This window comes from Mangifera indica, chromosome 6 (genome assembly GCF_011075055.1).
Source record: "Mangifera indica cultivar Alphonso chromosome 6, CATAS_Mindica_2.1, whole genome shotgun sequence".
Lineage (NCBI taxonomy): Eukaryota > Viridiplantae > Streptophyta > Magnoliopsida > Sapindales > Anacardiaceae > Mangifera > Mangifera indica.
The window spans coordinates 3,469,846-3,492,808 of record NC_058142.1 but is presented as its reverse complement, the minus strand read 5'-3'; the positions used below and the strand labels follow the sequence as shown (position 1 = coordinate 3,492,808).

The window sequence follows — 22,963 nt, the reverse complement described above, 5'->3', positions numbered from 1 at the left end:
GTTTAAAAAAATAACATTTTCTCTCTTTAAGTTTAGTTTTCAATTTTTAATGTCATCGTTGGTAATGAAGATTTCCTGACTCATCATCATGCTTCGGCGGTCTCTCCTCTATAATGTTAACCAATAAAAGAGTTTCGTTGAGAGATAAAACTCTTTATCTTTTCAGCTTCATTTGATATCAATTAAATGTCCAAAGGAGAAAAAATATATCGTTGAAGTATGATGGTGTGTTAGAGAATCTTCATCACTGATAATGACACTGGATTTGACATCAAGAATTGAAAATTAAACTGTAGGAGAAGAAATGTCATTTTTTAAAACTTGATTTATAAGAAAAATGGTTTATTTTTTAGGTTTAAGGGGAGAAAAATAAAATTTTAAAATGTTACTGTTTCGTTAATTTTAATTATCATAAATGGATAAATAAAATTTTCAAAATTAAAAGTTAAAAATTTGAAATAATAGGATACTTTGAATAGTTTAGTCTAGGCCTTCTTGGTCTTTTACAATATAAGGTACATGTTAGAGTACCCTCAAATTAATAATTTGTTTTATATAGATTAGCTTGTTTAATTATATAGGCCAAACTTCAAATTTTAACATAATATTAAAAACACATTTATAATAATTAAAAAATCTAAATATTTATTTGCTGATTAACTTTTATTAAAAGTTTTAATTATAAATAAGGATAAAATTGTTATTTTATTAATATATTAAAAAATATATAATTTTATCTTATTTTCTCTCTTAAGTTTTAAAAACTCGTATTTCACCCTAATGTCATCGAAGAGCAAAGAAAACCTTAGAGATTCGACAGAAAAATATTACTTTTCAAAATTGAGGTTGGGATGAAATACGAGTTTTTAAAACCAGAAAAAAAAATAAGATAAAATTATATATTTTTTAATATTATTAATAAAATAACGATTTTATCATTACTTATAATTAAAAATTTTAATAAAAATTAGTTTATAAATGAGTGTTTATGCTTTTAAACTATCATAAATATATTTTTGAGATTATACTAAAACTTAGATTAAAAAAAGACTTTTGGCCAATTATATAAAATAATATTTTAGTTTACATCTTTATTTTCAATTATCAAGTTATTATTTTTAATTTTATTCACACTTTGAATTATATTAAATAGTTAGTGAGGATTATTTAAGTTGAATGCTTCGCACTAATTTAGATTGTAATTAACTATGTAGGATGCAAAGTAACAACTAAAAATATTCGAATAAAGTTTAAATATTCGAGCAAAGTTTTTTGTTACACATAAGCTATTTAAGGGGATTTATTTATATTATTTTCTTGATTTAAAGGAGCATATATTTAATATTGTGTTACGTTAGGTCATTTTCTGATAGATTAATTAGGAGGATTTTTTTTTTAGAATTTTGGTTTCGATTAGCCGGATAAAATATTTAACATACATCCATGAACACAAATTAATTTAATTTAAATTCTCGTTTCCAATAATTTACGGAAAATCTCTAAAAGAAAATTAATTTATGTTAGTCAAAAAATTCAACACATAATATAATGATGCAAGGAACACAAGACAATAAAAGGAGAAATTAAGTCAGCCAAATCAAATTAAAAAAAAAAAAAAAAGAAATTGAGGTTACTATACATTAACCCCCCTAATAGTTTCAGAGTTACCAATCTACCTACCTATCTTGCGAAGAGCACCTCGCATACCCGTTTATTAATTCCGAAAAAATCGAAGTATTATATTTTGCAACAATGCAATCTAAAACATTTGTAATTTAATTTATCTTAGTAATAGAAGTATTTTGTTGTTGTTTTGTTTAGTAGATAATTCAACTGCTGCTCTTTTATTGTAATTATAAAGTTGTTATTAACGTTTGTACAAATATTAAATTATTAATATAACATCACCTATTTAATATTTATTCACTTAAACCCTTATAAATATAAAAATTACACCAAATTTTAAAATATCGAGTGTTGTTTAGGTTTTTTCGATGTAATTGTCATTTTTATTTTAAAGTATAGATAACATATTAAAATTTTAAAACACCCAAACTTTTTTTGAATTTGCAAAACCATTGAAAATTTTTAATAACATCTTTAATATTTTAAAAATTATAATTCAACTACAAATATATGTTATCTTAAAAAAGACAAATAGAATTGAAAATTTTATGGAAATAATTTTCTTATCATTTAATTTAACAAAATTTACTAATAAGAGGGGATGACGGATGAAATATAGTTTTTAAAACTTAAAGGATATAAATATGTCATTTTAACAAACCCTGGGTGGGAAATAGTCTTTTGACCTAAATTTTATGCAAAAAGACAAAAAAGTACATCGTCAATCTTCTAGGCCTTACCCAAGTTTGAGTGAACTATCCCTAAACCCATCTATGGGGGCTAGTAAATGTTCGTGTTTTTACAAAGAAAATAATCACCCACTCCAAAGTTTTAGAAATGATGAAGCGGGGTGGATGGGTATTTTGGACATTTTAAATCAAGCTAAAAATTATTGTTGGGAGAGTATAGTAGGGGTATAATTTTTTTAGATATATTTTAGGGTAAATCATTAATTATTTGTTGGAAGGAGTCGACAGACTTAATTTTGGGGGTTCAGTTGCTGTTTTTAGAAGCACTAACGGGTAAGTTATTTAAAAATACTATAAGTACCCATTAAATACTTTCTGAAACTTTGGGGTGGTATTTGATTTTTCTCTTGTTAAAACTACAAGCTTACTCGAATAGGTGGCGATAATGGTATAGATTGCTCCTAACAACAGAAGAAATAACCCTCTTCTTTCCAACCAGCGCCTTTCTGATTAGATACCCCTTTTGTTACAAATGAATCAAGACCATCAAATCAAAGTTGTGCATCATTAGTAAAGCGCATCCGCATTGAAACCCTGGTTAGGCTTTGACTTTGCTTTGCCCACTGGGGCAATTCTTCAACAGTGCCATCTTATAATTAGTGATTCCAGGGTCCACAAAGAGCAGAGTCCAATTCCGCGAACATCATCCTCCTCTTCTACTTGTTTCTCCAGTAAACTAAATTCTATACCCCTTAGATCGATGGACAAATCCCTATTCTTCATCGCATATTAGGCTTTGGGGTACCGGCTTGTAAACGCTCCTTGCCTTCTGCCGTAACGGCCTTGCGAGAAATCTTCTCAATGGTCGTCTCCTACCGAGAGGAGAAATAGCGGACTACCGATGACGAACTGAAAAATAACCGACGGCGAAGAGGATTTAGGGTTACTGGGTTTTTTTTTCTTCGTTTAGGGTTTTTCCTTCTAATGACGATCTCGAAGGATTTATACCCTTCACAAGATGATCTCTTGTTCGAAGAAGAGCTCTTGCGAAATCCCTTTAGTCTTAAGCTCTGGTGGCGCTATTTGATTGCGAGACTTGAGTCTCCTTTCAAGAAGCGTTTCGTTATTTACGAACGAGCTCTAAAAGCGTTGCCTGGAAGCTACAAGCTTTGGCATGCCTATTTACGTGAGCGCCTCAACATTGTGCATAACTTACCCATAACTCACCCACAGTATGAAACCCTTAATAATACATTTGAGAGAGCCCTTGTCACCTTGCATAAAATGCCCAGAATTTGGATTATGTATCTGGAGACTCTGACCAGGCAGAAGTTGATTACTAAAACTCGTAGAACGTTTGATAGGGCACTGTGTGCATTGCCTGTGACGCAGCATGATAGGATTTGGGAGATATACTTGCGGTTTGTGGAGCAGAGAGGTATTCCGATAGAAACCTCTCTTAGGGTTTACAGGAGGTACTTGAAGTATGATCCATCCCACATTGAGGACTTTATTGAGTTTTTGGTGAATTCGAGTCTTTGGCAGGAGTCTGCTGAGAGATTAGCATCAGTGTTAAATGATGAAATTTTTTTCAATAAAGGGGAAAACGAAACATAGGTTATGGTTAGAATTGTGTCATTTGTTAACCGGGCATGCAACTGAGGTTTCAGGCCTTAATGTGGATGCTATAATTAGGGGTGGGATTAGGAAGTTCACAGATGAGGTTGGGAGGTTGTGGACTTCATTGGCCGATTATTATATTCGGAGAAATTTATTTGAGAAGGCAAGAGATATCTTTGAGGAAGGGATGTCAACGGTTGTTACTGTGCGGGATTTTAGTGTGATTTTTGATGCATACTCGCAGTTTGAGGAGAGTATGGTTGCTCATAAGATGGAGACTATGCAGTCAAGTGATGAAGAGGGTGGAGATGGTGGCGAGGAGGATGGTTTTGAGGAAGATGAAGATGTTCGGTTGGATGTGAATTTATCAATTGCTAAGCTTGAGAAAAAAATTCTTCATGGCTTTTGGTTGCATGATGACAAGGATGTAGATTTAAGGTTGGCTCGGTTGGAGCATCTGATGAACAGGAGGCCAGAATTGGCTAATAGTGTTCTCTTAAGGCAAAATCCACATAATGTTGAACAGTGGCATAGAAGGGTCAAGATATTTGAGGGTAATCCCACCAAGCAGATTTTAACATACACAGAGGCAGTGAGGACCATTGATCCTATAAAAGCTGTGGGAAAGCCTCACACTCTTTGGGTCGCATTTGCTAAGTTATATGAGAGCCACAAAGATGTTGCCAATGCGAGAGTGATTTTTGATAAAGCAGTTCAAGTGAACTACAAGACTGTAGACCACCTGGCCAGTGTTTGGTGTGAGTGGGCAGAAATGGAGTTGAGGCATAAAAATTTCAGAGGAGCACTGGACCGTATGAGGCGGGCTACAGCAGAGCCATCAGTTGAGGTTAAACGAAGAGGTAATCCTTACACTTCCATATTTCTTTATGGATTTTCTGGTTCAACTTGCTGTTCATCGTGGCGTTTTACGTTGTGCTATTAGATGTTTTACCATGTTTGAAACAGAGGTTACATTAGAACAATTATAAGTGGATAGGTCCTAAATGTTTTTGTATATTTGCTTGCAGTGGCTGCTGATGGAAATGAACCAGTTCAGATGAAGTTGCATAAATCCTTGAGACTTTGGACTTTTTATGTGGATTTGGAAGAGAGCTTGGGTACCTTGGAATCCACTCGGGCTGTTTATGAGCGGATATTGGATTTAAGAATTGCCACGCCTCAGATTATCATAAATTATGCACTGCTTCTGGAAGTATGTATATTTTTGTATGTCTTCTATTACACTCCTTTTAAATTTATTGGATTTTGTAGATTTTTTTTTTTTCTATTTCAACTTGTGCAGGAGCATAAATACTTTGAAGATGCATTCAAAGTATATGAAAGAGGGGTCAAAATTTTTAAATATCCTCATGTAAAAGATATCTGGGTCACATACCTTTCAAAGTTTGTGAAGAGATATGGGAAGACAAAACTTGAAAGGGCAAGAGAATTATTTGACAATGCTGTTGAAACGGTATGCTTTTGTTACTTTTTTATCATTGCTGCTTTTTTTAGTTTTGCCGTATTCTGGCATTATTTATTGTTCGAGAGTTTCCTCTGTTACATTGGATTCATGATTTTTTCTTGAAGCTTTACTGGATAGATGTGTTCTGTGTGGTTCATCTAGTTTTCTTCTTGACTTTACATATTCAGAATGATCAATTCTTTGACATATTCTGCATATGTTATAATTAACCTTTAACAAGTCAATGGGATCACATGAAGAACGCATTAGTCAATGCTGCATAACCTTTGCTAATTAATCATTGAACATTTGATGTCTCGCACTTGGGGTTTGGTGTTTGTGCATTTGCATTTTTCTGTTTGGTCCAGATCTCTTCATAATTATATCCAAATGTTTCTTATGGCTTCTGTGATTTTCAGTGTTATGTCTTTTGTATGTTTCAAATTCACATTGAAGTGAAGCATGTGAGTGCTGTTTTCTGGTATACTTTTTTATTTCAACATATCTAACATCAAACATGTGTTAGTCAATGTGGCATAACCGTTCTAATTAAGTATTGGATGTTTGAAGTCTTACACCAGGGGTTTGTGTTTGTGCATTTGCATTTTGTCTGTTTGCTCAGTTTCTTTCTGCTCTTGTTGATTATATTTAAATACTATCTATTGCCTCTGTGATTTTAAGAAATGTGTCCTTTATATATCTCAAAGTTGCATTGAATTAAAGCATTTGAGGCTATTTTCTGTTAATTTGATTAAGTTTAATCTTATGTTATGCCTTTGTAAAAAATTAAACAAAAACAAAAAGGAAATGAAACGTAAGCTCATGAGGTGGATTTTTAGATCACGTATATATTGGATGCCATGGGAATTTAGTCATATTGTTGTGACAAGTGATTTTCATTAATAATGTACTATAAAGTAAGTTTAATGTTCAGTTGTAATCCGTATGATAAGTTGGCTCAATTAACTTTGGTTTTAAAAGGGTAGAATTTTAGTAGTGGTAGTTGCAATATCAGTCTCAAGTTGAGCTGTTCAATTAAGCGAATGTGGTTTCATTTGTCAATTTATATCACTTTATAGTTTATAAAGGTTGTTGGACCAATGACTGCAATTTTTATTCTAAGCGATCTAGAGAAAAACAAAATGGGATGACGGAGACAGTTGGACAGAAAAGGATACACATTGCTTTAGAGTTATATTTACCTTTTTTCTATGGAAATTTTCATCATTTTTTATTGCAATGATATGAAATTCATTTCTTTACATAAGTAATTTTTTGCACTATTATATATTATTATCCTTGTTTCATTTTTATTTTTATTGGTAGAAGAAGAATTACAGAAGTGGTACATGTGTCCACAATTAGAAAAGGTCCTTGGGGGAACAAAATTTATACAACAATGTATGAACCTTTTCGTTACTATGCCCTTATAGACTTGTAACTAATCCTAGATACAAAAACACTCCAAGAACATATTAAGTAATAACACCTGTCCCAAAAGTTGCTGACTCTTCTCCTTTTTTTCCTCAAACCATGTTTCTTTTTCATTCTTACCACATCGTGCATACCTGCATTATATAGGAAGATTAGGATAGCTTCAGTTTCATTGATTCTTATTTGGATGTCATGCAAGAGACAAGAATCTTCTTGATATTATAAGCCATGGATCAAAGTGCATACATGCAAAACACCAACAAAATAACTCTAAATCAGTGAATAAAGTGCCATAAACCTAACCTTCCATGTTGAAAACTAATTTAACTGTAGATGGGCACCAAGTGAAAGCTGGCGATGGTGTAGATCGGTAGAATTTGAAGACCAATAACTTGTACAGTGAATGTTGCCCTCTAACAGTATCCTGAATGGTGCTGTAAAAAGTTCATTAGATTTACTGTTTCGATGATATAAGAGTATTGTTTCTGATTTTGGAGTGGGGGGTGGGCGAGAGGGTAGGGTTAGGTTTTGTAATTTTCCTGTGCTGTTTAGTGTAATGGAAAAGGATTTGAATGGAAAAATTCAGTGTTTTTGTGTATGTGTGGATGGTTTAGGAGCTAAGCTTTTAGAGAAATTCGAACTTGCTCTAATATTTTTTAATAGAGGAGCAAAGCGAGAAATCATATGCTATATTCTAAAACCAAGCACCGTAACAATATGAGCTTTTATTTGTAGGCTTAAGAAATTTGATTCTAATCATTATAAAAATGATGAAATATCAACTAAATCTTAAAATTATCGGATAGCCTCTGCAACTTTGTGTATTATTTTATCATCCTGACTTTTGAACTGCATGACGCCGACTTAACATGCTTTTTCTATGTTTAATCAGGCCCCTGCAGATGCAGTTAAGCCATTATATCTTCAATATGCAAAACTGGAGGAGGATTATGGTCTAGCGAAACGAGCTATGAAAGTCTATCATCAGGCTACTAAGGCAGTTCCAAACCACGAGAAATTGGGCATGTATGAAATATATATTGCACGGGCAGCTGAGATATTTGGTGTACCAAAAACAAGGGAAATTTATGAGCAAGCTATAGAGTCTGATCTTCCAGACAAAGACGTGAAGACCATGTGTTTGAAGTATGCAGAACTAGAAAAGAGCTTGGGAGAAATTGATCGTGCTCGTGCTATATATGTATTTGCATCTCAGTTTGCTGATCCACGGTCTGATTCTGACTTCTGGAATAGATGGCATGAATTTGAGGTGCAACATGGAAATGAAGACACCTTCCGAGAAATGTTACGCATTAAACGGAGTGTTTCTGCCAGCTACAGCCAGGTACTTTTTCTTTTTCCTTCTTGGCCTTGAATTGGGTTCAATTAACTCAGAGGAAACAATTTCTATGTTTAGAAACCGTGCTTTAGCTTGGAATTGTCCTTGGCTGTTACTTAGACTTCTCTATGCAACAAACAAAAAGGGTGGTTACGACTTTAATATTTGATCAAAAGTATTAAGTCAATGACATATGAACTAAGACCACTAAAAACTTCTTTTCTTCTTCTGAAAGGCAGATGTAGATTTAGCCTTTTGAATTTATTTAGCAGTTGATAGAAGGTTAGAATGTCTAGAAAGTACTATCACTGAAACATATGGCTGATCACCACTCACTATTGTTTTTCAGAATTTTCCTGGCATATGTTATAATTTATTTTTCTGATGCAAGCAGTCTTTGTAAATGAATAAAAAAACCGAGAGGTGGGAAGATGTGCTTGGGTGGGAATCTTAATCAAATTGAATCCTTTTATTTTCAATTTTTTTATTTTATTTGTTTCCTGGTGAATGTTGGAGACTATGATAAAGATGTTCAATATCAGTTCAGGTTATCCAAGCTTTTAAAATGAGCATGACTATTCTTCCTTTTCACAAAATGTAAACAAGCGGTTTTTCTTGTTAACCTTTTGGTACTTTACTCTGAGCAGCTGTTTGTGTAACTATTGAGTGTATTTGTTTAGCTGAGTGGGTCACTTTGCCTGAGTCCTTGGTAGTAGTTCTAACAATTGTACTTGGGTTTCTCATTTCTGATATCCATCTCATCTCTATATAGATTTTCTTTCTTGGTTTCTTGTGTAATTTCTACATTCAAATTTTAGCACCATTTTGATTCTAATATTAATGTTAGTGCTCTTTCAGACGCACTTCATTCTCCCAGAATATCTCATGCAGAAAGATCAGAGACTGACGATAGATGATGCGAAGGACAAACTGAAACAGGCTGGGGTCCCTGAAGATGAAATGGCGGCTTTGGAAAGGCAATTAGCACCCGTGACAAACAACACTACTGCCAAAGATAGTGGCAGAAAAGTGGGGTTCGTCAGTGCTGGAGTGGAGTCTCAACCTGATGGAGGGATAAAAGCCTCAGCAAATCATGAAGACATTGAGCTCCCAGATGAAAGTGATTCAGAAGATGAAGAAAAAGTGGAAATTGCACAAAAGAATGTTCCATCTGCAGTTTTTGGTAGTCTAGGCAGAAAGAGAGAAGAGAGCAAAAAAGGCGAGGACGGAGGTGATGGAGTTGCTGCTAAAGATATGGACGGTGAGAACCGACTTGGCGCCTTGGAGAGAATAAAGAGGCAGAAGAAAGTTTGATGGAAGAACAATTGACTTTGGGGACAAAACTAGAGAAACACCTTGAAGTATTTATATTGTATCAAAGATTTGTCAATTTTGTTGTGGATGTGTATATTTCTTTCAAGGGTGTATTAAACTTATCTATTTTGTTTGGAAAGTACTAAAATGTCTCTATTATTAGTAGGGTTATATCCAGCTTTAAATTCAAATATATAACAGATATTTTCTATAATGCTTCCTACCACAAAGCTCTAATGTTTTGCCAGCTTGGTGCGATTCTGGGTTCAGAGATATTGAGGATTCCAGTGATTCGGGGTTGAGAGTCAAAAGAAGAGTAAAGGTTGAGGATTCCAGATAATGGTTGATTTTTGTAATTTTAATAAAATTAACAACATTTACGTATTTAGATGGTGGGGATATTTTCATCATGACACAAACAATTTAAAAAAAACAATAATTTATATTGAATCAAAATAAAAATTTACTAATAAAAATAAATAACAGAGGAATGAATAGATTTTCCAGACTTAAATGACTATTTTCAAAATATATACAACTATAATTCAAAACATTTCGGTTCACAAATTATATAAATAATAAAAAATAATTAAATATATGAATTAAAGAACACTAAATAATTACAAATTACAAGCAACTTTTTTTTTTCTTTTTTAATTTACAAACATTCATTCATAATTTTGAACCATATAATACGCCCGTCAAAATAAATTAATTATACCAATTTCATTTTTCTGTAAAACTACGATTCTACTATACTCCACGGCTAATCATCTCTTGATACTGTTTCAAGCTCTCTTGTCTCTGTAACCTCATCTCTTCGTTAAACTTCTTGATGAACGCCTCTACTCGGCGATTCAACTCGTCCTGGCTCAGTGACGGCTCTTTTCTTATCTTCCCACCGTTTCCCGGAGACTTGCTCAAAGGTGGCGACTGGTAGTTGGTCCTGTCCTTGAACGTCTCCAACTTCTTTACCGGAGATGGTTCCACGTTCACCTGATGCCCATGGTTCTCCCACCTGTCTGATTTCTTCAAGTGCCTCGTCAACGGCATTGCTCGTCCATCCGTTATCGCCTTCCACGTGTTCTCCAGAGTCTCGTTCCGTTTTGGCTTCGTCACCCTCAGCGCCCTTCCACCTTCAAAATCAAATTAACATATTTGTAAATACAATTAAATTGGAAGGGTAGTCCTGTAATTTCATCAATTCGTAACGTAGACGCCAGTTGAACATTATTTAACATTTCAAAAATCGTGTTTAACTTTCGAATAGAACAGTTAACAAAAAAGATCGCCTACGCGGCCGCAGACTTCTCGTTGACGCCGACCAAAAAGCATCTTCATTTTTCGGTATTCAAACTTAGATGTGCGATAAAATTTAACCGTTATGAAAAAAAATATTACTTATTCAGAAATTAAAATGAATAATACCTTCAGGACTGGCTTTAATCGGTTTCCGGTGACCGAAACGAGCAGAAACAAGAGGTTTCTCTTCCTCCATTGCAAAATCAATTTCAGTAGGAATTTCCAATAACTCCGTTGTTTTTAACGTTGGCCACGTAGCATCTCTATGATCAACCTCCACCGGATAAGCACCACTAACCACAACCTCTTCTCCATAAAAAGCGGAGGCTCGCTCTCTTCCTCCACTCTCTGCAACCGCTGCTCGTAATTCACACCACCGTACTCAGACTGCATCCTGATTTCGTCGTAAACTGTACGATCCGACGGGGTTGAAGGCGATTCAGTCGGAACGTCATCGAATTTAAAAAAGCGCGACGAAGCGACAATACCGACGATAATACAGTTGATTATTATATAAAGATAGGGAGGTTTGAGCCAAGAAAGGAAGGAGCTCCAAAGAACAGGAGTTTTAGAGGCTGAAAAATCCATAATCATTGGAACAGAAACCTTACAAAACAAAGCAAAGGTTAACACACCAGCCGACATGAGCGTAACTTTAATAAGAGAAAGAAGCCAAGAACTGGAAAGCACCATCTTTTCTTCGAAACTCGAGAGTGTGTGAATTTGTGTGTGTGTGTGTTGTGTTTTGGAGTGAAAAAAACAAAAAAGGGGAGGTGGTGAGTGTACTTGGATATGGGAGCGTGAAGACGGGGATATATTTATAGAGGAAGTCCTGGCCCAGTGGGGACGTGGTTTTTGATCGAGCGTTGATCTGCGGGAATCGATAGATGAATGGTTGAGATTAAAGTGCATATTTATTTATGGTGGCCCTGAGCATACAGAAATTATTCGAAGATAATGTTAATTGCCGAAGTTACTTAAACCTTCTCATCGATGGCAAATGGCACGGAGAACGGGAGTAGTGGAGACAGGCAGGAAGTTTTATTTTGTTGTTTAGTTTGAAATTGGAAAACGATGTCGTTTATGAATGATAATGCTAATTTTTTTAATAATAAAAGACATTCCTTAATCAGTAAACTTTGAGTTAAGTTAAATTTAATTCTTAATGAATTACGTTAATTATAATTGCTGATCTTTAATGCGGTTGGGCCGGTTCATAATTATTGCAGCAGGTCTTTTCGATTTGTGTCCTCTGATCCTTTTCGAAGCTGTAAAGAGAATTGCTAATTCTGGCGATTGAATCGAATAGTGCAAAGGTACTCTAATGTCAGAAATATTTGAATATTTAAATGGCTCTCAGTCACAACGGTCAAATTTGTGACCGTTACACACGGAGCTTGTAGCAAGACCCTGGAGCGCTGGTGCAGTGGCGGCGGAGAGGCTCGCCTATGGCACGTGCCCAACAGCATTGTGGCTGCGCCACCTCCAACCGACCACCCATTTTTGGAAAATATTATATAGTTGAGAAGATATTAACTACAGTTCAATAAGTAAACTAGGATCAAATTTCAAAAATTGAAAAAAATATTGGAACAATAATATTTATATAATTTATATATATAAATTATATATTATTATATGATTAGATATTATTTTATTTTTAATTTAAAATTATTTAATTATATATTATTTATATAAGTAAATTATATATAAAAAATATGTTTATATAATTTTATTTAAAATATTATGGTTGCATTGGTAGATAATTATATGTCACAGCTAGATTACATTGTATTTAAATTTCAACTCCATTATTATTTTTTATTAATTAAATCATAAACAGTCCAGGCGTTATGCTTACACACTAATAAAAATTAATCAAGGAAATTTCGAAATAATTATAGTGATTAGTTTAAGGATAAACGAGATCCATCAGCGACAAAGTGACGTGAAACTGAGGATAATTTTCCAGGATTGAAGGTGTGGGGAATTTTTATTTGTTAAGAAACCTCAAGTCAGCAGAGAAGAACATTGACCAAAATTAGAAAATGCATGTCATGTGCATACACGTAAGAGGGTTTTTCATTTTCTAAGCAGATAAACAAGATTCAATGGGATTAATTAATTATAAATTCAGATTCAGAAGGGCACAAATGGTATTTTGGCGTGATTTTCAGACTGTTAAATAAAAAAACCTTTTTTTTTTTTTTTCTTCTAGCTGATCCCAATTTCCAGTCCCACAATGATGATTTAAAGAGTGAAGATGCCAGCATTTCTATCTTTTCAGCTCAATAGCAAGTGGTCGGCCACGTAAAGCCAAGAAACCTGAAACTTCTAGAGCAGGAAGATAGAGTTGACTGGCTGTTAAATAAATTGCCAGGAAACCAGTTAAAAGTGTATGGCAATTGCATTAAGAAAAAAATAGTGGCGTTTATTTTGTATGGTCTTTTCGACAAACAAAGCTTACAGAGTTGCGTGATTTGATTTAAATCATAAAAGTTGATTAGACTTTTCGAAAATGATGTTTGATTTGATTCGTTTTATTCAAAGTTTCAGTTTTATTGGTAAATTTTATAAAAATAATTTATAATTTAAATTGTATTTTAGAATGTTTTAAAACTAAATTAGATGGAATTGTTTTAATTGTAAATATATAAGATTGTATTTTAAAATTTTTAATAAGTAATTAGGTATATATTTTTTACATATATTTTTATCATTTTTTATAGTTTTTTTATTTGTATTTTATATTTATTATATATTTTTAAAAATTATAATTCGATAATTATTTATTAAAAATAAATAATTTTAATATGTTTAAATCATAATTTAAATTAGATCAAATCAATTTTTTTTTAGTTTGATTTAAAATTTAAAATGATTTGATTTACTTTGATGTTAAAAACTTTCAAACCATTCTTTCAATATGGTTTTAAAAAATTTTAAATTATACCAAATTGGATAATACACACCTTTATCACCTACTACTCACAAGAAATTGTCAGTTATAATGCCAGTGACATACTGTTAGAAACTAAAGACTCTTACATTAAATAAAAATAATATAAGTGAGTGATATATAAGTGTGATAGATTGAATTTTAATATAAACTTATTTTTATGTGTAATATGAGTTTCAATCTTTACACTTGTAGGTTCAATATATTTTTGCATGATATCAGAACCTAAAACTAAAAGGTATATTTGAGGAAAGATATTAGAGATTAAAGAGATTCACATCAAAGGGCGGTGTTGTGTTTGAAATTATATAGACTCACATCAAATTATGAGGTGTTAGAGACTAAAAATATGAGAATGTTAGAAACTAACACTTGAAAGAGGATGATGAAGACTAAAGAGACCCACATCAAATGGAGGTGTTAGAGACTAAAGAAACCCACATCAAATTATGAGGATGTTAGAGATTAAAGAATATCAAATTATGAGGGTGTTAGAGACTAAAAAGATTCTCATATTAAATAAAAACAATATACAGACAATATCAGAGAAGATAATAGAGAATAAAGAGACTCATATCAAATAAAATAATACGGATTGTTACAGAGTAAAGAGTCTACATTAAATAAAAACAATATATAATATGAGAGTATTAGAGATTAAAAAAAATACGAGGATGTTGAAGAGTTATATCAAACAAAAATAATATGCAATATAAGGATAATATAAGGGTGTTGAAGATTAAAAAGACCCATATCAAATAAAAATAATATAAATAAATAATACATAAATGTGACCTATTGGATATTAAGTTAGACGGCTCAATATTTTTTTAAACGGTAAGACCTCCCCAAGTAAATATTTTCCGGGTACCTATCCTAGTAGGTTGGAGAAGAAAAAGAACTGTGATAGTCCACACCCAGCATTAAATTCTCCATCTCTAGATTGGACCGTGATGTTCCACGAACGGTTACTTCGCTTCCAGGGTTCAACTAACTTAAGAAGTAGTTTTGTAGGAGAAAAGTTGTTTTACCTGTTCCTTCAGCCATCTTGAGTATATATTTTGACCAGAGACTCATGGCCATGAAACATCCTGGAAACAATCGAAACATTCATAATGTCGTTGATTTTTAACTGTCATGTTTGGTAACGGCAACCGTTATGGTTCATTTTCAGGTTTGGGCGGTGGTTTGAGGCCAAAATTTCTACGGACTGATGGTTTGTGATTGGTTGGTTGCGGGAGGAGATGAGATCGACGGTCAGTGACAGTCAGTAATGACTTGGGAAAGAAGAAAGAAAAGATAAGGTTCTTTTTCAAGTCAAAGTCAATGGCTTATCCAACACCGTCCATTTCTCTGATGATCGACATATGTTGAGCTCTGCGCTTGGTATCTCTTGGAAGTATTCTTCGCAGATTTTTTTTTTTAAATTTTGCTGCATGGATACGTGCATTGAGTCAATAAGACTAACAGTAATTTTCTCTGATTTCTTCTTGAAATTTCAAACATTTGAACTTCCGAAATATTGGAATGGTCTTCCTTTCCCATTTCATAGAATAAATGAATCAAGCATTATCCTCAATAGACATGTGCTATTATTTATGAATTTTAAGAATCTATTCTATATTTTGAAAATAATAAAGAAACATACAAATAAAAATGCTTAATATATTTTTCAGAAAACAATATTGTAAAAACTTGAGGAGTCTTGACCAATAAAAATGACCCAAGCGTGTATCCAGATGGAGTGACAATGCTACTGTGAGTTGACTTGAGGAGTCTTGACCAATAAGAATGACCCAAGCGTGCGATGGTAGATGAGCCTTGATTATAGAATTGTTATTAGCAATGGCTTTCTTGGCGGGGCAAGTTAGGTTTATCTGAATTATTTTATGGAAAGATTACAGATCACATGTATTGCTCTTAGCTATACCGGGAGGGTGACAATATTTGACTAGCAATTTTAAACGGGTTCATCAGCAATTCAACTTATGACATCATTAACAAGACTGTTTCTAGATAGGGATGTCTGGGACTTTAAAAATTATAAGCTCAAGCCAGAAAAACTCGAATTGGGCTGAGCCGAGCATTACCCAAACCTAGACACGGTAATGGATTATGTCAAACTGAATTTGACACAGCCAGTCATGTCCATAGATTGCGTCGTGTTATATCGTGTCATGGTTTGCTAATTGATAGGCCTTGTACATCGGGCCCCTTGCAGATTGGGTCGATCTGCAAACATAACAAGACCCGATCATGGTTGAGACCCCCTAAAAAATGCAGTCTGCCTTGACAAGACCAATGATTTTGCAAACCCTGGGGCTATGTCTGTGTCTGTGCAGGTCTAGCTGAAAGTTTTGGGTAAGACACGTGGGTGGAATGAACCAAAAAAAATATTAAAAGATTATATAATATGATTACAGGCCTACTCGCTAAAGGCCCATAGAAGCATGATCCAGAGGGCCATACTCTGCCAGTGCAGCACGACCCATTAACCAGGCTGACTGCACAAACATGGCCTGGCACGGCCGTCCGATGCTTCTGTCCAAGAGCATGATAGGAATTTATGTTGAATCTTATATATAATTTCAATCAAAGACGAAGGTTAAAGGTATGTTCATGCGCCCAACTTTATTATACAGGCAAATCCAGAGATAAAAATGAAGCCAATAAACCAATAAAAATTAATAATATTAAGATTAAAATAAAAAAGAGTAAAAGCACTCAGTTTCTTTTCTTATTGTTTTCTGTGATTTAACAATGTTTCTGCTATAAGCAAGGAATAATAATGAGCATCTGTACATCCATGGTTTGGAATAGTTCACCGTCTTGTAAACATTCCTTGCGTTAAAGATGAAAAATCATAATCTGAAGGACTGGCAGGAGGCCTGGTACTTGCTCTAATATTTGCTGCACCACTGACTGGAGCCATTGGCCATTGTGTATTCATTCTGCAGAATCATATATAGAGAAACAAAACAAATTATCTACCTCACAAAATGAACCTTCCTGCCACACATGCACACATACTGACTTAAATTAAGGTTTGAATGTGAGAACTAAGATAAGATCCCTAAACTTTGTTCCTGTGACCGCAGAAATAATGCACTGCAGTTCAGAACTCTTAACACACATAAAGAAGGTTTCAAAACCTTTAAAAAAAATGTAATTTGCCATATATGATCTGGGTGACCACCAAAAGTGTCTTGGCCTCATTGCCCAATTTCTTGAACAACTCGTCATTGATGCATATCATAGTCAAGATCTAATAATCCGTCATATTACAATCATTGACTTACAGGTTTTGAGTCTTTTGACCTCTTCCAGGGCTGGCTTATAAAGAGATTTAAACAAAATACAGGTATGTAAAAACACATACAGCTCCATGATTATCGCTTGTTTATTTATTTTTTCTTGAAACTGTGACAATTAGCCTATCTTGTAAAATCTTTAAAACTAAACATTACGAGAAGAGAGTTATATACAGCCAGTAAGTATGATGAAGGAAAATTCTTGTGACCATGATGAATCCATCAGTTTACCTGGGTTTTGGAAAATTAACTGAATTCCCTGCTGGATATGTGTATTGATTATTTCCCATCTGGTACAAAAAGATATTAGCATGATAAGATAGGGATTCCAACCAGAAATTATTTGTAATTTAGCATCTCTTGAGTTCAACCTGAACATATTTTTGCTGATTAGTGATTGGCATCATCATTCCGGGAACTTGATGGCGAAAAATACCCCAATTCTGAGTTGGTAAGTAGACACCATTAGAAACAGGTTGATGTAAATTGACCGGAAAGGTTTGAGATCCACTATTAGATTTTGCTGAAGCAGCTACAATTAAGGACTGTTGCTGGGCGAGAATAGCATGTTGCTGTTGATGAGTAGAAAATGGAGACACCATTGTAGACTGCACAAATTCCCCAAACTAAAATCATAAGAACACAGACTATGTAGTAGTAAAAGATATGGCAACAAGTACTATGAAATCTAAATATTTGAAAGTTTAATTTCTCCATCTCCTTCAACATAAATAAAGTAGAGACTTGCTACCAAGTCAAACTGGTCAAGGCAAAATATTGTTAGAAAAAACACCAGCACTCCACATGGTCAAACTATAAAGATCTGATTTATTAAATTTCATGCTAAATATATATGCCTTTCATCAATCAAGGATAGTGTAACCAGTGATGACTCTTTCAGTAGAACCTCCATTGCAACAACCCACCAATGTTTAAGTGGCTCTCAAAATTTCAACAAGAGAATTGGCAAAATTTACCTTTTCAAAGAGATTCATGATATCACTATTCACATCTTTCTTGGGCTTTTCTGAAATGGGAGGAAATGATGGCAAATTTACAAATAGATCCTCAAGTCCATAGTTGGACTTGGTTTGTGTCCTGATTTCAGCTGTTTTCGAAGAATTACTTATCTCTGCAGTTGTTTTCAATGAATCACTTATTTCTGCAGCTGATTTTGCATTTGTAGCTGCGTGTTAAGAAGGTTCACAGTTAAAGTTAATAACAAAACTAATTGAACATAATTAAGACTCTGAGCAAGGAAAATGAGTGAAAAACCACGCAAGGGGAATATATAAGAAGTAGTAATAATTCATTTTACAATATTATTAAAGAAAGAAACATACACTGGAAATTAGCCCATGTGTTTGTATCAGTAGAAGTCTTGGCTTCACTTTCTCTGGAATCATCCATGGAAAGCAATTTAAAAAGATCAGTAGCATAATCCACTTTTTGTTCTGCAATGACTGTAGTAGTAGCTTCCTTTGCCAATTCAGCCTTTGGAACGGATGGTTCTGGATTCTGCACAGGTTCTACAGTCTTCAGATCAGGTTTGACCTGCTTAACAAGTATTAACTCATTAGTCTTAGAAGACAAGAACAGAGAGGGCTTTAGACAATAGGATTTGCATATCTCTAACAATAAATCGATGATTTACAATGTTCACCTCACACATAATCTAGCGAATTTTTATGTCAGCCATTTCAGTCTGTTGGAAAATCTCAAACTACATTTTTCCAATGTATTTTTGCTTCTTAGCTAAATAAAAAACAAATTCAATAACTTCCCTCTTTAAAAAAAAAAATCATCAAAACAAAGGTAAAGTAGTTATCTGGTTTCCATAATATTGTTTCCTATACTATATTCACAGATGTGATGCAACTATAGACAGAAATAACCATTAAGGCTGGAGGAAATTATTACATTTGCGATCATTAAGAAAGATCAAATAAGAAAATTCTATCAACCTGCTGAACTACTTTAACAGTTGCCAGAGTACTAGGTTTTGAGGCAGGAATGTTCTTATTTGGTAAGGGGGGCTGAGCAATATTCCTCTCTTCGGAAACATGATTTATATTACTCATAAATCTTTGCCCAATATTTGCCTGCCCAGGTCTATGAACTGAAGCCTTTTCTTCACTCACCCTAGAAGGATATTTTGCTTTCCCATTCCTAGGAACCCATCTCTTATCTTGATACCTAATGAACAATGTAACATCCCATTAGCCCATCATCAAGCAATACAGTTATGATCATACTGCAGTAAACAGACTAAAGCAGATAATTACTACTTGGAGTGGTAACTCTATGAAGCATACTTTGCACGAATGAAATTCTCAATTCCAACTCTGTCATAATTAGGAGGCAACTCTGCTTCCCAGTAGCTGTTTGATTTCTCATTCCCCATAGCTGCAATTGAAAAATAAACAAAAGATATTTTCAGCACCACACAGCTTTACTTAGAACTGACTTGACATCAATGGTATAAACATAAATAAGAGGTTATACATTGAATAAATGCAACCTGCTCCGGAAGCCAAGTGTCCAAAGTGGCAGATCTCACCTGCAACAAAATAATACAAGATACATATGAACCTCTAGTTGCTAAACATTAATCATTTTATGGTATAAAACAAGCAACATGAAGCACAAAAAACAAGAAACAATATATATAACCTTTGATATGTGTACTCCAAGGCTTCGGTGAATCCCTGAACATTGCATGCATATGAAAATTCCCAGATTCACACTTGCCCATCTTGGAGCTCTGCATAACACCCAAGCCAACAGTACAAATTAGAACACCTCAAGCTACACAAATAAAAGATATAACTCAATGATCCTATCTATGCATCTGAAGCATATGTTATCAAAACTCCAACATTGTTCTATCTCTTTCCCCAATCTTCATTATTTGAGCACTTGTGTTAATTCCTTTAATACAATCAGACTAACAACATTTTTTTTTTTTGGTTGTAGATACCTACTTGGTTTTGCAGTCTGCACACTCTCGGTTTTCTGGTAATTTTAAAAGGCTCTCCAAGATCTGCAAATAAAGCAGCAAATAAAATAAGCCAAAAAAAAAAAAAGACTAAAAAGAGATATATCTAATTGACCACATGACTCAATGAGCTGACTACAAAAGCAGCACCAAAGTTATTTGAGTGTGAGTTGGTGGATTGGTAAAAACTTTTGCACAGAAGAGATTATTAAGCAAAACAATCTATGTATTCTTTCTTTTTCCTTGAATATCTTCGTGTAAACCAAAAATTCTTTCTTTTACAAATTGGCACCAATATAAGATCACAAGAAAATTCCTGACTTTTATCCATCAAATCATTAATTTAACTAAATAATGTTGAAGAGAGAAAAATAATCATTAAACCAAAATTAAAGAAAGTACTATTTCAAAATTAAACAAAAATATAAATTCTTTTTGAAAAAAAAAAGAGAGAGAGAGAGAGAGATATGGGAAAAGAAAACTTACTAGTATTGTTATTACCAGTCTATAGGAAAATTGAGTAATGACAGATGATGGATTAGCAATGAAAAATATGGGAACATATTGGGCTGCTCAAACAGAACCCAAGGCTGCTCATAACTTAAATCTAAACCATGGCAAAAACTGATTCAAATTTGTAATATAATCAAATATGAATCCAAGTAAAAAGTAAAATATCATAGACTGAGCATGGACATTCAATTCAAGCGTTGCTAAACTCAGTAAACATTAATAATGATAAAAAGTTGAAAGACTCAAACTTTGCAACGAAGTAAACAAACGCAGATTGCCAAAAACAAGATTCAAAAACATAAAAAGAAAAATCAAAATTCAGAACAAAAAAATCAAACCCCACTGAAGAATCAAAACAACATGTATACGAATACAAATGAAAGCAAAAAAGAAACCTTTCTGTGCTTAGCATTAAGCTCTTTAGAAACGTTAGCCTTCTCGTTCATGCTGAAAAGTTTCTTCCTTTCTCTCGAAACTAAATCTTCCTTTGTTTATGTACAGACAGAGAAGAAAGGAATGAATAAGAAGCCGAGAAATGGCAAAGTCCAAAGTGGTTCCTTTTGAGTTTAGAGTATGTTGCGTACTTTGTTGAAACTTGCGACTTCGGAAAGCCGCGTGTATACACACGCGCGTAATGGGTCCAATTCTTTGGTGGGCTTTGGTGAGTGGCCTCTGAATTGATGGCCAATCTAGTCTTTGCATGGTTGCCCAGAATCAGAAAAGTTCGAATAACTATGTCCACCCAAACTTTGTTGAAATGAACATTTTACCTTTTAAATTTGAAAAATTCATTACTCACTCACAATCCACTCATCCACTCATATTAATTAAAATTATTAGGTGAAAAGACAAAAAGATAATTTTTCATGGACTTTTCTCTTCTTTCTATTGATAATGATCTCGACAATGTACTCTAAGATCAAATCTGATTTCAATTGATTTTTCAAAAGCTAGATATGATTTTAACAATGTCAATATGATTTATACAAGTCCCAGAATATTAGATAGGACATTTATAGATCTTTAAGACTATATCTTACCTATTTGCATAAAAAAAAAGGTAGAATCAAAGTTGATTGACACTAACAATCTCTTATCCTACTAAGAGGCCAAACTAATAGTGTTATTATTAATGTGTCTTTTGTCGTTATTGGTATCGCTTTTCTTGTTATAATCATATTTAACCTTTCTTTTTTATTGATTTTTGTTTATCATTATAATTGTTCTCTCGTACTTTATTGAGAGTTCTATATCTTCTTTTTTGGTAAATAGACGATGACTAATTGGTAATAAACAATAAGTGTATTTATGTAGATTTAGTTAAAAAAAGGATAGGGGTTTGTGACAAAGTAACAATTTATAATAAAAAATAACTGACAAAAAATGGAATTTTCAAACTTAAAGGATAAAAAGTACTTTCATCAAGGTTCGGGGGACTTGCAATTGGACCCTCTGAAAAATAGAAACTGGAAATGGAATGAGAAAGCTGGCGATAGTTGACTAGAAACTCTCCAATCTCTATCATTATATTGAGTTATTTACTTCTTATCTTTATTTATTAATGTTTAATTCATTATTCAACAGAATGTTTAGTGACACAATTTTATTTTATGACTCATTATTCTTACGTAATGTAATTAACAGAGATAAGCAATGAATCTATAATTGACAATACCCAATTGCCTATATTCAATTGACATTCATTTTTAAATGTTTTATTAAACAACCAAAAAAAAAAAACTTTTTTAAAGGTTTTTGAAAGAATGAAAATACTGGGTTCAAACCTCAAAAGATAGTTTAAGTGACAAAAAAGAGATGACATATTAAGATCAAACTTTTGATTTATTTGATTTAATGATTGTAAAGTCAGTTATTGGACTCAAAGTTTATCTTATTTGGTATAGTTAGTTCCAATCAAATATAACGATCTGATTCAAATGAGATTTTTTATTTAAAAAAATACTAGTTTCAAATTATTAAAATAAAATCATAAGTAGAATGTATAAGATATATTCATAATATGAGAAAGATTTTTATTAATTTTTTGTTTTGTGATTAATAAATATTAAAAGAGAATAAATTCCATTTGTAATTTAATATTATATTTGTTTAATGTTACTTCTAAGGTTTGGAGTTGTAAGATTCTTAATTTCTTCTTTTTTGAGTCCAAAAGAAATGATTTTTGGAAATTCTTCAAACAAAGGTGGTGATTTGTCCATCTTACTTTATTTTATAATGCATGTAAATGGGCCCTAATTTGGACATTGCGCCACCTTTTTGTGGTTTGTTGTTTCATACTCAACCATTTTCGTATGGTTTTAGACATTATTTTTTGATACTGATATTAATATGATAAAAAATCCATCATGGTTTATCCTTTAGTGTCTGACCTC

At 33.2% G+C, this 22,963-nt stretch overlaps 3 protein-coding genes across 3 annotated transcripts; 1 reads left to right on the top strand and 2 right to left on the bottom strand.

The window, feature by feature from the left end:
- The first annotated feature begins 2,794 nt into the window (after positions 1 to 2,794).
- Positions 2,795 to 9,701, top strand: LOC123219092 (pre-mRNA-splicing factor SYF1-like). Its single transcript, XM_044640827.1, is given in 6 exon segments — positions 2,795 to 3,895; positions 3,897 to 4,795; positions 4,964 to 5,148; positions 5,239 to 5,409; positions 7,727 to 8,179; positions 9,032 to 9,701. Coding segments are annotated over 6 exon segments (2,760 nt in total). The 5' UTR covers positions 2,795 to 3,299; the 3' UTR covers positions 9,488 to 9,701.
- Positions 9,702 to 9,978: 277 nt separating this feature from the next.
- Positions 9,979 to 11,588, bottom strand: LOC123218901. The gene is made up of 3 exons (XM_044640554.1): positions 11,035 to 11,588; positions 10,916 to 10,975; positions 9,979 to 10,623 (listed from the first exon to the last, which is right to left on the bottom strand). The coding sequence occupies exons 1-3, from the start codon at positions 11,480 to 11,482 to the stop codon at positions 10,241 to 10,243; spliced, it is 891 nt and encodes a 296-aa protein (XP_044496489.1). The 5' UTR covers positions 11,483 to 11,588; the 3' UTR covers positions 9,979 to 10,240.
- A 4,865-nt stretch (positions 11,589 to 16,453) lies between these two features.
- On the bottom strand, positions 16,454 to 21,129 carry LOC123218618 (ADP-ribosylation factor GTPase-activating protein AGD5-like). Its single transcript, XM_044640124.1, has 11 exons — positions 20,966 to 21,129; positions 20,044 to 20,102; positions 19,733 to 19,823; positions 19,565 to 19,619; positions 19,375 to 19,465; positions 19,024 to 19,255; positions 18,403 to 18,613; positions 18,037 to 18,245; positions 17,431 to 17,667; positions 17,291 to 17,349; positions 16,454 to 16,699 (listed from the first exon to the last, which is right to left on the bottom strand). The coding sequence occupies exons 1-11, from the start codon at positions 21,014 to 21,016 to the stop codon at positions 16,570 to 16,572; spliced, it is 1,425 nt and encodes a 474-aa protein (XP_044496059.1). The 5' UTR covers positions 21,017 to 21,129; the 3' UTR covers positions 16,454 to 16,569.
- Between the last annotated feature and the right edge of the window lie 1,834 nt (positions 21,130 to 22,963).